At 33.3% G+C, this 17,867-nt stretch overlaps 1 protein-coding gene across 1 annotated transcript in view; it reads left to right on the forward strand.

Moving 5' to 3' along the window:
• Window positions 1-10: 10 nt before the first annotated feature.
• Window positions 11-17,867, forward strand: part of LOC129222407 (probable rRNA-processing protein EBP2) — a gene marked incomplete at its 5' end in the record, with an annotated part of 51,562 nt that continues 33,705 nt past the window's right edge. Inside the window, 2 exon segments of the mRNA XM_054856918.1 lie at window positions 11-39; window positions 202-282. Of these exon segments, the coding sequence (XP_054712893.1) occupies window positions 202-282 (81 nt within the window).

A 17,867-nucleotide genomic window follows, 5' to 3' on the forward strand; every position in this document is an offset into this window, starting at 1 on the left:
GTTATTGTAGAAAACCTTTATAACAGTAACTAACACGAAGTAAGTCATTGTTATTTTTTCATTTGAATACTTCGTTATCTAATGCAGCTGTGAGAGAAAAAAAAAAGATTTTTTAACAGTGAATTGCTCTTGTTTTTTTGAAGGTTTTTGAACCTAAATTTTGTTTTTTTAGTTTGATCTTTTTATTTTACTCTCCCGCAGATGTCTCATGATTCATCCGAGGAAGATTTATCCGAAACTGAAGCACCCATACAGTCGAAGATTTTGCCTGTTAATAATGTGGTGCGTAATAATTACATTATTTTTGTCAAAGTACGCAAAGCGAGCCCAACCCGAAAAAACCCAGACTTTTTTTTTCCGGTGGGCTCACTTGAAAGTACCAACGGTCTCCGTAAGTGTAAATCGAGTGCCGAATAAAAGTGGGGACTAACTAGTCATCGGTTGGCGAAATTTTTTCGCTTCCTCTGCCTGTTTGCCACTTCCCCAACCCCATCCGAGTTGTCAGAAAACATTCTTCTTAAAAATGAAACTAGATCCTCTTTGCATAGTTAATACTTGATTGTACAATAGACATTGATGCCACTAATTAGTTACATTAACCTTTATTTGAACTGATAATATTTATATTTTATAAAATATAAATGCTAAATTAAATACTACTTTGTTGGTTAGTTACCTGTTTTACAAATGCAGTGGCGACTAGAAAAAAATGTGGCTACTATAATTGTCTTTTCTCACCACTGGTGACCAGAAAATTCCCCTAATCTTTATCTTTGAATTCTTTCTTTTTGAAAAAATATTTATTTATCTAATTACTATATGCAGATGAGAAGGCTACGATAGCATTTCTCAAGGGGTTGTTATAGTGAAAGTTCTTTCAAATTGAGCATAACAACGGCAAAGTCGCGGACGGCAACGGATAAGGATTTCCTGAATTTGAAAAATTAAAGATTTTTCTCTGATCTTTGTTTGTATGCAGGGGTGCTCACCCTGCTCCAAGCTCAAAGGCAAAAATCACTCCTTCCCCCACTCTCAATGTTTGTAAACTATCTTGCGTTGAAATTTTGGAATAAAACTAAACCTAGTACTTTTAGAGTCTCAGATTCCCAGTTACTAAATTCGGCAAAATACATGAGGTATTACATACACTCTATGACCAAAAGTATTGGGACACTTTCAAAAATTCACAATTTTACGGATTTCTCGAGAAATAAAAGACCAATTGCTCTCTGCTTTGTAATTTTTTTCTCATGAAAAGTATACTCCAGACGTCAAATCCATTAACAATTAAGTCTGCTATTCATTTAGGGGACCAGCAACAAATGATCCGTTCTTATCATAGACTAATAATAAGAGTAGACCGAGCTTTCTCATTCTTGCTGATAAAGAAAATTGGTTCATAGATGTATCATGTGACTAGTGGAAGGACTTGGCGAAGACTTTGGCAGCATGGTTGCTAGATGGCAGCATTATCTATAGTTTGGCACTCGACATGTATTTTAAGACAATGTGTTTTCACTAAAAAAAAACTTCCAGGTGCAGAGATTGAACTGTTTTTCTTTTAGTTATGCATTATTTTGACATTAGTAATAGTTTTTGATCAATTTTCGGTAACTTTTATTTCATTTGGAGCTGTCAGCGTTGGCGTGCACGAAATGGCGTAAACGTTTTGCTTTAACGCAAAAATGTACTAATCGGTATCTTAAATTGAAACTGTAGGTAAAAATCTTACCGTTTGCTGATTCTTCTTGGTCGCTTGCATATTTTATTGCTTAGAGTTATTGAAATTGATTAAAGAAAATGCACAATACTATCTAAACGAAAAACTCACTATATTAACAAAATATTTACAACTTAGAATAACAAATTTACAAATCGGACTCCATAAAAGATCATTCTTCCGTGTTCCATCAATTCTATTTATTTTATTTCGCGCTGGCGTTGATCGTCTGCTACGATTAACGCCCGCTGTTGCTAGGATATCCACCAGTCACATGGTTTGGTTTATGAGCAGCAAAAGGGTTGCCATAGCTCGGTCTACTCTTATTATTAGTCTATGGTTCTTATCATGAATCACTCTGTAATGATGGCAGGAAAGTGTTGCCAGTTTGCTAACAATCCCTTACCATTCGTCGCCTATCCTAGAATTATAGAAATTCGGCTCATTAGATCGCTGATAACTTTTTAAAATTTAAAGAAATTGCGGTCTAATTTTTTTCATGGATTGTAGGATGTATCTGAGCTTTGAATTATGAACGTTATAAATTGCTATCTTTGGTGCATGCGCAGTGAAAAATTAATAGCTTTAATTGTTCATATTTTATCAAATTTTCAATATTTTAACTTCAGATTTTATTATTATGTTTCTCTAAAATGCTGTCAAATATTCTAAAAGTTTAGTAACGTTTGACGAAATACTCTGCGTAATATGAGGCGAAAACCTTCAAAAAATTTTGCATTTTTGAAAGAAATGCATATATTTCCATGGGTATAGGAGATACTTTCACAAAAATATAAAAATAGGTTTTCGATAGATTTTTAACTCATTTCTGAAAATTATAGCTTATTCCCAGCAATTTACAATGAAAAATGATCAAAAGACTTTTTTCCTCAATTTGTTGTCGATCCCCTAAATGAATAGCAGACTTAATTTTTATTGGAAAATGACAACTAGAGTATACATTTTATGCGAAACAAATAATAGAGCAATTGGTCTATATTATTTCTCGAGAAATCCCTAAAAATATGAATTTTTGAAAGTGTCCCAATGCTTTTAGTCATATAGTGTATATATAGTGCTTCTACTTCAACACATTGAGTTTTTATTAAAATTTTCTAATAAGTCTTGTGAGTGTCTGATCCTCGTTAGTTGTCATAATAAATATTAAAGGTTGTCCTTTTTCTCAGGAGGCACGAAAATATTACCTACATGTATATCTGCCTGAAAAAAAAAAAAAAAAATCTCGAAATACTTAGGTGAAAAAAAATCTCAACGCCTCGCTATGCCAGATTTTAAAGTTTTTATCGCTCTGCCTCATTTTCATGCATCTTGCATTTAATGAATCAATAATAAAAAATTAAAAAAAGGGCAAGAAACAGATTTGCAGGAAATACATAAAGTTAAAACAAAAATGAAAATGAACAGCTTACATTTAGGAAAGCAATTATAAGTACAAGTAAGGGTTCACAATTTTTAAAAAAAAGAAAAACAAATTAATTTGAATTTTGTCATCTTGAATTCAAATTATGTTTTTCGCAATCACGAGTGTGTGTGTATATGTAAGCGTGTGTGTTTGTGTGTGGGGGTATGTGTGTGTGTAGGCATGTGTGTTTGTGTCTGTGTGCAGGCATGAGTGTGTGGGGTAGTTGTGTGTATGTATGTGTGTGTAGGTGTATATATGTATATGTGTGTAGGTGCGTGTATGTATGCGTGTAAGTGTAGGATATTGACGAAACCTGGAGACGGTTTTCGCTAGAGGAGCAGCATCGTGAGGCCCGTCGACGCGACGATGGTGGTCTCAGAGGGTGCTGGTGGGAAAAATCAAAGGAACGCCAAAAACAGTCAAATGAAAACAATAAGCAATCGTGATTGCTCAAAAGAAAACCAAGACAAACTTTTTCTTTTTAAGTTCTGTGTTACGCACTTCTGTGCCGAAAAATTATCGTATCGTGTCTTCAGTCACAGAATAAAATGAATGTTCTAATCAAATGGTTATCAAGTAATTTTCATTCGTATAGAACAAAAATCTTTTCTGAGATCCCACATTTTCTATTCTATTGACTCCTAGTAATATGGAAATACAGCGAGAGAAAGGATTTAGCTTCTTGTTTAGGAGAAGGAACCATTTCTATATTTAATTAACATGATCTTTATCGTAAGCATACTATTTACTCAGAAATACTCCCTATTTTCCCAAGCACTCTGTTTGGGGGGCAATGCCTTTTAATTTTCTCGAAAATAAAATTTTCAAAATGCACTTTTCGACGATCTAAGGAAGTATTTGGAAGTAAATAAGAGGTCCTGTGATCTACCACCAGCAATTTTTTGAACTTGAAATGCCAAAAACACAATTTCAGGTCCTTCAATTCTGTTAGGAAACGGGGAGTTCGGAAGCTTTCCCCGTAATTTTTCGAAATAGTCTAAAAACGCAGTCTTAGTGTGATGTTGGGGGGAGGCAAAATTTTCAAAGTGTTATAAACATGATTGTAGGCCATCTTTAGTAACGTTGGGGACATGCAGGTTTTTGAAATCAAAGTTCCAAAAATACAATTTTAGATGACTTTTTTTTATGGTCAAAGAAGGACTTTTCACAAACTTCCTTCCCGAAATTTTTTGAAATTAAACCGTAAAAACCAAATTTAAGAAGACCTTTAATGTTTTTTTTTAAGGGAGGGGGGGGGGGGTGCTTATGTGACCTGAAAACCTTTATGCCTGTAATTTAATTTTTTCTACATTGTATTAAAATGCTGATCTAGCTTCTGAGAATGAAAATAGAAAACAGTGAAAACTTGTAACCCCCATTCTATATTGTTCACATCTTAAGGCTGAAAACGTCATTAAAACTAATACATACAATGCTTAGTAATTCTAGCATGGTGTGTTTTTTACATTAATCGAATCATATTAAATTACTAATATATTTTTCATGATTTTCTATGTATTTAATGAGTATGTTGGTGTACGGAATGTTTTCCGCAACTGAATAAATGTTTTTGAAAAGTATTTTTATTCTCCAAAAATACAGCTTCCAAATTCTTATAAAGATAAATAAAAATAAAAAAACTATTTCTATTGTGAAAACTTTTTGAAGACATCAGAAAGCCTTCTGTATTTTTGTTTTCTTGTCAGTCTTAAATGTCGGTATTAGTAATCTGGAAATTTTGTATTTGGATGAAATTTTGCTTTTTAATTTCATCCACATTGATGTTTTTTTCCTGAAATGTAATTTTACACCCCCCCCCCTTTTAAAAGTAAAATCTACTTAAGTTAAACATTGAATGAACACAAACGATTAGTAACCATGGCGACGAAAATTTGACTTCTTAGTAAACATTAAAGCAACGAACTAGAGTTATTCTTGTCATCATGACAATCTGAAAAATCAGAGCAACATCAGCTTTGTTCAAGTAAGGATAATAAGCATTCTCAATTGCTCAAAAAAAAAAAAAACCTATTTTTTTCTGGAAGAATAAATATTGTCCTGAATTTTAGTAGTTTTCCAAAAATGATAGCACTGTTGGAAAATAATATTTAAGCAACGTACTTCAAAAAATATAAAACATGTTTTTGAATTGTAAAGACTATTTGTACAAGCTTGATTTGCTCTGAAAAGTATGAAATAACACAAGTACATGACTTCTTGATTAAAACACTCAAAACCTGCAGTTAATCACAATATCCGTATATTTAAGCTATTTCCAAAACAGCTAATTAAAAATAAGTGTTTTAACTTTTTTTTTCATTGTTTCTGGCAATAAATAAAAACTTGGGGGTAAAACGCAGGAATTATGACACAAAATTGTAAACTAGGAAATAGTCTTTAATAAAAATAAAATTAACCACGATTCGCATTGCTGCACTGGAAAATAAAAATTACGCTATTTTGTTTCTCACGTAATGTTTTAAACACGGTATAATATCGTACATGTCTTAAAAGAAGGAGTAATATTGCGACCCCATAAGAAACATTTCACGATTCTATTTGAGGTCAAATTATGCATCGTTTTCCTCCTTAGGAAGTTTTCTAAAGAGAAATACAGTAAAATCCTATTACAACGCATACTAATGCAACAAAATACTTGTTTCAACCAAATAAATTTCCAGTCCCGATTCTGAAATTCGATGGATTTTACTGTATATTCATGGGCGGATTTATGGGGGGTCAGAGGGGGGCAATGCCCCCCCAGTTTTGGGCGGACTTTATGTAGCAACAACACATCTTACAAAAATTAAAAAAAAAAAACATTATTTTTTCGTTTTTGAATAGTTCAGAAGAGCACAGGTGGATTTATAGGGGGGAGGGGACAAAGAGGACAATGCCCCCCAATTTTGCGAGGAGTTTATATAGTAACAACTTATCTTCCAAAATCTTATAACAAAAAAAAATTATGATTTTTTCTTTTTTGAATAGGAAATTAAAGTTTAATTTTTCTTTTAAACTTAAAATAGCCGTTTCTTACAAACTTTGAACAATACTGTACAACTGTATAATCTACTACTCAATTTCAGAGACTGGAAAGTGCAAATTATTGATAGGTTCTAAAATCCCTGAAAAGAATTGGCGCAGTATAGCCTACAAGGGCTCTTGAGCCAAAACCCCAATCTAACCAACCAAACCTTGAAAATTATTAGACAAGTCTTTGAAACTCCTAAGCAAAGAGTGCTTCAATTTTATTTCTTATCAAGTGTATAAATTAAGAATTGTTCAAATGGGTAGTATGTTACTCTCTTGATACCTATTCTCTTAATCTGTGCACCATTTCTTTAAAGTATTAACTTGCATCACAAAGCATTTTTAAAGCGTAATACTTAAAAAAAAAAAATTATCTGCCTATTATTTCCAATTAACCCTTATAAGACTTCAAAATGCAGAATTTTATATCCATTTTAGATAATTTCCTCCGGGGGAATAAAACCCCCGGGCCCCCCTAAAACTGGAGATATTCTATATCCCACTTAAAAGGGAGTACTGCGTCACTCTCTTAATACCAGCCCCCTCTCTTTTAAGGTCAATTTAAAAAGGACAGCATGATTACACACACTAATGAAAACGACACATAAAAAAGTAAAGAATGGCCTTACGCATCACAGGAAAAGGCAAAAACATCGGAGGGGGAGGGCAATTAAAAATCTTGTTTAAAAAAAAAAAAAAAAAAAAAAATCCTGCCCCCCCAGGAACTCAGTCCTAAATCCGCCTATGCGTATATTATGAATTACATGTTCAATGTGTATCTACCTTCTAAAGAAATTTGACGAGTCTGGTTCTTAAAGACGCAAATAATTTTCAAAAACATTTGTTGAGCTGTGGAAAGCACTTTATGTGTGTACCATTTGTAGTAACATAAAACACATGTAAAACGATACAAAATACCTAATATCTGGAATACGATTTAATCTATATATAAAAATATTTTTCTACTGGAAGGGAAAAATGTCAACTTTTTGCATTCGACAGCATTGTAACAATGTTCATTATATTGTAAATAAACAATTTGACTCAGAAATATTCCTTTCAAATCTATTTCTTTTCAAACCACAAATTTGAAAAAAAGCAGATGTTGCTAATTTAACAGCTAATAGCACGCATCTACATGGATTCACTTACAAAAGCACTTGATTCTTCACGAAAGCCTTAAGAAAAGAGGAAAGAAGAAAGGACGTCCAGCAAAGGTCATTGAGGGGAACTAATGAGAGGGTAATAAATCTTACACCCCATTAGTGCTTACCCCTCAAAAAGGGGAGGTTACTATAGCAGGCGGGGGGAATGCAAAAAGTGAACATATTTTGAAATTTTTTTCAATAGTTAGAACATGATATTTGTTTAAAAAATGGTCGCATTATTTCAAACAAGATCTCAAAAGAGAGCTGGAAATATTTTGCGTGTCAGGGCGTTCTTAAAATTCGATAGCGCGAGTTGCAGATGTTTTACAGAGCAAAATGTCCAACAGTACCTCGTTTTCGAAGAAATTCATTTTTTCAGTTTTTTAAAAAATCGGAGAATGGACACATCAAAAAAGTAAAAACTAAAAGAAACAAACATGGTCTTGAAAAATACTCAGAAAAAAAAACGGATCCGAAAACTTCATAGGAATTTGTAAAACAAGCTTCAACTTTCCCCGTAGGTTAACATTAGTTCCGAATCCTTCAGACTTTTAGTGAAGAGCACCCTTAAGAATCTAACCCGGTATATCCGGTTAGAAGTTGTCATCTTCCTTTCTACAAAATTTATTAAGTATGAGAAATAAAAACTGCTTATTTATCACACAATAAAAAAAATAATAATTTGAATGTTGACGTTGACATCTTGAATTCAAGTTATGTTTTTCACAAGCAAGAGTGTTTGTGTGACTGAGTGTGTACGCAGGCCATGGGTGCAAGACCTTCCCTCTCAGGACAGATTTTCGTCTTGGACAAAATTTCCGAGACGGAGATCCCAGGGTTGGGTTTTTTGCTGGCAAAAAGGTATTTTTGCCGGGACATTGGCAAAAACCGGCAAAAATGGAAAAAACGGCAAAAACCTAATTGCAAATAAAGTAGTATTATATTGTTAATCAAGAAATATTTTAGTTATGTCCAGGGGCGGACTGGGAAGGAAATTCAGCCCTGGAATCTTTAACATCGACCGTCCCTTGTGGGAAGGTGGGGGGGGGGGGGGTACTACAGGAAATCTGAAAAACATGCACTCTTATGCTTGTAAATACCGTGAAAAGCGTTGTACTGCTAATTTTATAGTTTAACGATTACAATTTATAAAATTTTATTAATATATCATTAAATGCCTAATCAATAGAAAATTAATTCTTTTCGTGTTATGTCCCTTTAAGATGACTAAACATGAAGGGGAAAACATATTTTGAGAAAACCAAGGTTTTTCTTTTTCTTCTCTCTATTTCTGAACTATTTTAAAGTATGTAACTAAATTCTAAACAAATGATTAAAAAGCGTTTTTAACAAAATGGTGAAATATTAAATGCATAGGTATCAAAGAGAATAAAATAAGCTCTTTTTTAAATCACATTTACTAGATTCTTTGTTAAGATCTACATGTATTTTGCAAGAATTAATAGCTGTTCAAATAATTGAAAACAAATTTTTCCCTCTAAGGCTTATTAAATTCTCCTCCGGGATTTCGACTTTCTTTTCAGTTTATGGGATATGACATAAACGCAGTTCTTGGGACGTAACTAGGTCATTTTCGGACAAGGGAAAGACCTCTGCTCGGCTCCCCCACCCCCACCAGCCACGTATAATAGAAATATCTTTCGGGAGGGGCCAAAGCAAAATATTATGAGAAATTTCGAGATTTAAATTTAAAAATATTAAGTCCTTATTCACAATGAGTGGTTTCAAGTTTTTTTTTTGGAGGGGGCCAGGTTTTACAGGGCCCCTTCGGCTCCCCCCTTAAATATGCCCTTGCTCCCTATTCTAGTAAGAGAAAATATTCTTCGAGAAAATGATTATCACGAGCTTTTGGTATGTAGCTGTGAAAAAAAGGTTCGATGCCCACCAGGTAAGATTTGACACCTTTATTTTACTTTACACGGATGAGCTTCGGTTTTACGTGGATGCGTCAATGCAAACAGATAAAATTTTCCCGACATTTAAAATCCAAACTCCTAAATATTTCAGATAACACGTGATAAACTGCATTTTGGCATGCTAATAATCGAGTTTGGGCCACTGGAGACATTTTATACGATTGGTTCCACAGAGCTCTTTCCAGAAGTAAAGTTATTAAACCTACACAGTTCAGAACTCACTGGACAAAGGAGTACAAAAACAACGAGAATACCGACACCGATGACACAGAACCAAAAACAAAAAATTTCAATCATTCCTTGACAATAGAAATGATTTTTCTGATTTGTTAGTGAAGGAATATTCTATTATGGAAATGATCATGGATGCGTTAATTGACGATTTATATCTTTGCAAATCAAATTTAAAATTGCAATTATGTCTCGAAATTTTCCGAATCTTCAGACAAAATTTGCTCAGCAATTATTTCTTGGGAGGTCACAGCGATCTTCCATGACCTCTCATCGGGCGCCCCTGATTAAATAACATTCTTTTTTGTATTATTTTATTGTAGTATGCATCTGAAAAACATAATAATGCGCTTGTTTTCAAAACTCGTTATGAAACTTTAAAAAATGAATAAATGAAAAAAAAAGCACATCTTTCCAGATTCTTTGCATTTAATTATAAATATGCATCAAAAGTACCTAAACAATATTCAAATTTAAGAGCTGTGATAAAATGTAAAAAATGTTTTCAATTCTAAAGGCTATATCTAAAAGCTTGGTTTCCACTAAAAAGTATAAAATAAAATAAGTAATGGTTTCTTAATTGCAACACCGAAAAATTGCATCTGACCGTAATACCTTTTGTTTAGGGTAATTCTAAAGCAGTCAATAAAATGTAAATTAAAAATTCAGAGAAGAATAAATAGAGGCGGTATACTATAAAAGTTATTCATAAAAAGCTGTGTGTACTGCTTAGTTTTTTTTCTTTCAAATTTTTAATTTAAATTTTATTGACTGCTTCAGGATTTCCCTAAACAAAAAAATCTAAGATCAACTGCAATTTTTTAGTGTTTTAATCAAGAAATCATGCACTTATTTTGTTTCATACTTTTTTGTGTGGATCAAGCTTATAGAAATAGTCTTTAAATTAAAAAAATATATATATTTTGTTTTAAAGATTTTACGTTTTGAAATTTGTTTGAGGTATGCCTTTTTGAAATTTAAAACACATTTACTAGTTACCTATCCTTCTTTGGAAAGAAAAAAAAAGAACGTTATTGACTTTCGTTTTAATATAAATATGTTGCACCTAAAGAGAGAATAGCTTAAAATTTACTATTCATCTTTTTTCAATATTGTTGGTTTGTATGCTCGAATTTAAAAACACTTTGAACAAGTATAGCGGAAAAAAGCGCTTTTAAAAGCACCCACAAATATCAGGGGTCTGGCCAGAGGATATTTGGGTCCGTTAACGGATCCTTCACAAAAATCCGATCAACCAAAACGGACCTTTCACAAAATCCCGATCAAACAAAACGGACTCTCCACAAAATTCTGATAAACAAGATCGGATCTGTCACAAATTGTTTACTGAAAGAGCAAATCTGAAAGCAAAATAACGCATATTTCTGTGTATAAACCGATAATTTTTGGAACCTTTTTTAAAGTCAAATTAGAGGAATAAGCTAATACAAAATCGGCTAATTTTGAAAAAAAAAAAAAAAAAAAAAATCGGCACTCTTGCGATGCTCCTGCAAGCGATAAATAATTGCTACTGCCAAATAAATATAATGGTTGTTTGTTTTATCACAGCTAATTAGCGGCGGTGTTGTAAACTTTTCTGAAAAGGCATTGGTAAGCACTTTTCTCCGCTCATGATTTAATAAACAATAATAATATATATCTGCGAGATGAACTTAGAACTGCAAAGGAATAGTAAGGATGAGGAAAAAATATGATCGCTTCAGATAGGGTTACCAACTTCAAAATTATCACCACTTAGCGTCTGGCGTTGAACCTTTGTAATGACTTGATTAGGAAATATTCTCATCATTTTGCCAGCTTGTCAATATTTGCGTTTTTACGGTGCGGTGCGATGTTTAATTGTTATTTTGGGAGAAAATTATATGGGTTTTGATTTTTCGATGCTAACAAGGATGATTAACTTTAAATAAACTCTTTTAATTACCGTTTTTTTTTTTCTTTAGATGTCTACATTTTGAAAAATGCAATCTTTTAACATCCGATATGAGAATAATATTTTGTTCTTTTTTCAAGCTAACTTCGCTTTATTAGCATTCAAATAAATGAAAAGTCTCTTTATTTCTGTTAGAACTCTCATTTCAAGTTTTTAACCGTTTACCCGCCAATGTTCCAAAAATGGAACATCATATTTAAGTGAAAATTTTCCCAAGAAATAACGTTAAAATAAACAAGTTTTTTTTAACACAGTTTAGTCTTATTTCAAAGTATTTTTTGATTTCCTGCTTGATTGTTTATATGTTTTCAATTATTTATTGCGATTTTTCAAAGATGAGTGTTTTTTTAGCTTTTTGCAACTTTTTCTTATAAAATTTACCAAAAATTGGTTTTTTCAGAAAATGTGATGATATTTATTATAGTTGTGAAAAATACTTCAATGTATGATTTTAAAATGCTTGTAGAAATGTACAATGATATTTCCGAAAGGTGTACCCTTTCAAAATAGCATGTTCCAATTTTGGAACATTGGCGCTTTTAGGGAGTCAAATTTCCAAGAAGTAAATCGTTCGACTTCCAAGGGGAAATTTCATTTTTCGTAATATATGTTTCTTTTTTTTTCTCATTTTGAATGTACTCTGATGTAGATGTTGGCAAAACCAAATAATTTTTTATTTTGAAAGGATATGACGTTTCGCTAGCAAAGAAAATAATAACAGTCTTCTGTTTGACGGACTATATGGCTCCGAATCCACACCTGCTCGGACAGCTGCATTGTCACGTAATAATAAAAAATAATATTAGTGAGAGTTTTATTCTTCATATTTTAAATGCAGTTCAATAATTCGCTAGCTTTGTTTTCGGGCGAAAGGAAATTCTGTTTGACGTATACCAACTGTTCATAAATGTTAAAAAATGTCTACAAGATTTCTTACTGTAGAACAAGCTGTGGCTTATTTAGAGACATTGTCAGATTCGGATTTGTCAGATGTAGATATATGCCAATTACCCCCTGATGAACTAGGCAATATCACTGAGGAAGAATAGATGTTGACAGAGATGAAATCCTACAATTTTTTGGTTTGTTGCTATTGAGTGGGTACCATTCTGTTCCTTCTGAAGATATGTATTGGAGCAGTGCAGAAGATACATCTGTGCCAATTGTACTAACAGTTATGCCTCAAAATCGTTTTCGAAAAATTAAAAACAACTTTCATTTGATGGACAACCATGAATTAAAACAAAATGACGAACTAAGAAAAGTTTTCCTTATTTACGAAGAATTGTGTAAAAACCCTCAACAATTTGGTGTATTTCATGAAAAATTAAGCATAGATGAATCTATGGTTCCCTACTACGGTCGGCATTCATGTAAAATGTTTATTAGATGAAAACCAATAAGATTCGGCTTCAAAATTTGGATGCTGTGCTCTTCAAGTGGATACCCATAATCCATGGAGATTTATTCAGGCAAAAAAGAAGGATCCCCTGATGTGCAATTAGGATCCAGAGTTGTAAATGATCTATTATCAGTTTTGACTGACACGTCTAAGCATAAAGTATACTTTGATAACTTTTTTACATCATATGACTTAATTTCTCAACTATAAAAAAAAAAGTGTACGAGCAACAGGAACAATTCGTGAAAACCGAACTGGCCATTGTCCACGGAAATCCAAAAATGCCCTTTCTAAAGAAGATCGCGGAAATTTTGACTATCGTTCTGATGGATCAGTGTACATGTGCAGCTGGAAAGATAATGCAGTGGTTACAGTAGCATCTAATTGTTATACACATGAGCCACTTGCATCTGTAAAATGTTACTCAAATGCGCAGAAATGCAAGATAGATGTGCCACAACTTCATCTTATCAAGAGATACAATGAAGAAATGGGGGGTGTGGACGTCTTGGATAAACTTTTAGGGAGCTACAGACCTCATTTGAGGAGTAAAAAATGGTGGTGGAATCTTTTTAGTAATGCGCTGAATATTTCAGTTGTAGCTAGTTGGTTACTTCATTGTGATTTACACGAAGTCAAGATGAAGCATTTAGAGTTCCGAAGAGAAATAACAACTCACCTCCTAAGAAGAAAAGTACGAGTGGAAAGTCCTCCAGGGCCTCGTTGTCATTTACATAAACGGTCAAGAATGTCTGACGGACATTATATTGTATCTGCATCCCAAGGACATTGCTCGGTGTGCAAAAAAATACGACTAAGAAATGTTTCCATTGCGACAAACGACTTCACCAGCAACGCTTCGTTTCATATGATGGGCATTAGATATTTCTGTATTGGATTTTCTGAATTCTGATATGTACACAAATGCAATTTAAAATATTATTTTTTCCGCAATAAAGTATGCTAAGATAAAAACCGCATTCAAAACCTCTTAATTTAAAAAAATTCTCTGAAAAAAAAAACTTCATGCAAAACGCCAATGTTCCAAAAATGGAACACACTGAAAATCATAGTAAAAAATTTTTTTCTGGAAATTTTATTTTATTTCTGTATTTACTAGACATAAATAGACATAATTTCAAAAAATTACTCAAATTTGATCATCCGTCAATAGTTCGGCGGTTAAACGGTTAAAGCAAAATTCCATTTTCTGTTATGAGTCAAAAATTAAAATGCTGAATAGATGGTTTATTTTATTTTATTTTTTGGGTCAACTGTGTCCACAGATATTAATGATATGTTTATCATAGGACTCTAAAATGCAATTTTAAAATAATTTTATCAAAAACATTTTTTTTACAAGCCGTTTTTATACTTTTGATGCCTTCACTTTGAGAATTGCGATCTCTTTGCATCCGCTATGGGAATCCGATTTTTCGAAATTTTGATGATTATTACGCTTTGTTAAGAGGTAAACAATTGAAATATCTTTTTATTTTTGTTAAAATCACGGAATTTATAAGTTTTAAACGAAATTCTTTGCTTTTTAAGAATGTCTTGGGTCAAAAAGTTGAATGCTGAACCCTATTCTGAATTTTATTTTATTTATTCATATTTTTGTTACAATTATTTTAAGTACTGTACAGAAATATATCTAGTATAATTTAACATAATGAATGTAGAATGGTAGATAAATATTGATACTTGAAGCAGCGATGCCCCCCCCCCCTGCCAAATATCAGAAAAAAAATCCAGAATGATTTTATCGACGTAGAAGAGGAAAACACTCAACTTTAAGTTTAATTGATGCCGTTTGTGCCATCTCTAAATTCTAAAATTTGTTTTGACAATTTTTTTTTTTTTTTTTTTGCGAAATTTTTTGATTTTTCACAAAATTAATTCATTTTTCACAAAATTATTTGATTTTTCACAAAAAACGGACCCTGTGAAAAATCCTGGACAGACCCCTGAATATATAGTTCTTTAAGTTCAGCTTTGAAATTAATTTGTTAAATTTATTAATAATTCATTTATTCATTGCTTTTGACAACAATTAAAAACCGGAAGTAAAACTCAGGGTTTATTACAAAGAAAGTAAACTTAAAAATAGCTAATTTTTAACACATTGACTGACATTGGTGTGTTAAGCATACTATTACATCGTTTGTATTACATCGTTCAAATTGTATAAACAATGACTTACCTGCTCTGCTAACGTCTTTAGCCATGGTGCTGAAAAAGATGAAAGTTATGGGGATTCTTTTTCGCACCCTTTGGCTCTTTTTCTAAATACTGCTCTTGATTTTTTTTTTTTTTTGACATATCTTAGAATGGATTTTAAACCATGCATGATGAGCAAAAAAACTCCTAGGAATCAAATAAGAAAAGGCAAAACTATCAGAAAAAGGTAAAGAGCTAGAGCAGAGAGCAGAGTATATGAGCTAAAGCAGAAGATACTCTTTACAGAATGATTCAGAGGTTCTGTTCAGCCTCTTCACAACACGCAAAAAAGACTTCACCAAATCTCGCGGCAGTTGATGGGGGCATGGGCTCCCAATTCCTAGAACAGGGACTACGGCCAATGGAACAGTGTAACGATTTTCCTCTAGGCCAGTGGGGGAAACAAGCTTTCGTCCGTTTTGTCAAACTGAGAGGAACACATCATGTTGCCAGCTTTATGACGTTTAATTGCAGAAAAGGGATATTTAAACATTTCCGCTGTTTTGTATTGGTGTGTACTTCCCACAGCTTTGCTCCTGTTCCTTTTCCGAGAGGGAGATTCTTTTAGATAAGATATAACAAGTACTGGTTACTCTAAAATGAGTATTTTGACAAAAAACCATCGTAAAAAAAGTAAGATAGCATGTACTTCAGATGAATTGGAAGAAGGTTACTTTTGTTGCTTTTTATTCAAGTGAACGTCGAGAAATGTATGTTACGCGACGATAGGATCGCCCCACCCAATTCCAGCTGTTTCTTTTTTATCGTTTTCTTCCTTGTCAAGAGGAGCGTCTTCGATTTAACACCGTTATTTTCTTAGCAGGGGCAATCCCCGTAAGGAAGAGAAAGTTTAGCTAGATTGTACAAATGAATACTCATGAAAAGCGGATGTAAAACTGCCCTGAAGCGAACCACTAGGCCACACACAGGTGTGAAAGGCTTTAAATATTGAAACAGACATTTTCTTACTTTCAACACTAAAAAGGGGCTCTACTTTTATTAAAATAGTAAGCTGCATTTACTTTGAAGTTTGAAAAATGAAACAAGCGGCTGTGGGTAATTATTGGCCGGCCTTTTTCCGTCCAGGAAGGACCAGGAACAAAGCCACCGTAAGCTTAACCACGCCCCGGTGGAAATTACACGCAACCTCCCCCCCACCTTCTTCATACACAACCTTTACTGAAGTAGCAGCGTCGCGAAGAGACTGAGAGGAATCAAAACACTCATTAAAAATATCATAAAACTACTATACGTCATACAAAAACGCACACATATATGTATGAAGATGTGTTATAAGGGGGCCACGGCCACCGAGAAACGAGGCGGACCCCCCTTCATAAAACTTGTAAAATGTATGCTGCTTGGACTCCGAGCCAGGCCCCTTGTTTCCGCAGTATCGATGAGAGACCATGTTAGCCTAGTTGTAAAATAAGGACAGGGCACTTGAAGGGGTCCGGATTGGAATTGCAGTAGCATAAATTTTTTGCGGGAAGGGGTCCGGTGACCAGACTGACAAGGAGCCGCGCTCGGCTGTCCTGTGTTTCCGACTAGGCTAACATATAACCTCTCGTCGGCCCTGACCCTGGCCCCCATGAAAAGTTTTACGGTACACCACAATGCTCTAAAAACCTTTCCCCGAGCAATTGGTATCCCTTTTGGGTCGTGGCCCGATAATTTCGCTCCTGCATGGTCTAAGGCTCTGATCCCTTTTTGGCGGCCCTCGGGGAACCGGCCCTTCTGGCATTTGCCCAAACGCTCACATAGCCAGTCCGCCCCTGGTTATGTCTCTCCATGTTACTTCTAATTTATAAGGTGAAAAATAAATTAAAAACAAATGTTGGGATTGCAAAACTTAAGATTTTAAATTTTTGCTAAAACAATTTTTTCAGAATGAGCCAACTTTATTTCTTTTATTTTATAGTTGCATCTTGATTAAGTATACTTTATATAGATAATTAGTATTCTGTAAAAAATGCTATAATAAACAAGCTAATTACATTTTCATTATAAGTTAATTATTTGTCTTAGATGTTACTAATTGAAATTTTATGTTATTGTTCAAAAATTTAAAAATTAAAATGCTCCATAACTTTAAAAGTAAATTAAACCTTAAATTTTTTTAAACTATAAAAATAATTGAATTAAAATTTTATCAAAATCTTTTCATGCTTTTATTTTTATATAAAAAAGGAAAAAAACTGTTTGTAGTTGTTAACACAAAATCTATTTTTGCCATTTTGGCAAAAACTGGCAAAAACCTATTTTTGCCGGGCGGTAAAAAACCATGGTTTTTTCCACACCCAGCAAAAACTTGCCAACCCTGGGAGATCGGGACGGAAAAAAATTCGATGACTTTTAGTTTTTACTTAAAAAAGAAAAATTGAGTGTTTGAAAATATGCTTTAATATTACTGGATCGTTCCATAACCACGAATTTACTTCGACATTTTCTCGATTTTCGGCCATGGGCTTGTTTTGTTTGCAAAGTGCTCTTGGAGGAGTGTCTTTTAGACTCGCACCGTTTGACTTTTTTTAGGTATAGCTCTGTTGTTTCCAACTCAATGCATTGCAAACTGCAGAGTTGCTCGTTATTTTCCTGAATTTTCAAAATAATCATCTCTAATTGAAAATTTAACCTTGTTTCTTGCTTTTTTCGATCGTCCTTTCATTTTTTTTTTCATTTGCGGTTTTTTTTTTTGCAAACCTTACACACATAAGTGAAAATTATGTGCGCTCTTAAAATGTCTTAGAGTTGAATCTGAATCACTGATTGAGAGTGATTGCTGAAGAGATGAAATATTTA

Source organism: Uloborus diversus, chromosome 1 (assembly GCF_026930045.1).
Source record: "Uloborus diversus isolate 005 chromosome 1, Udiv.v.3.1, whole genome shotgun sequence".
NCBI lineage: Eukaryota > Metazoa > Arthropoda > Arachnida > Araneae > Uloboridae > Uloborus > Uloborus diversus.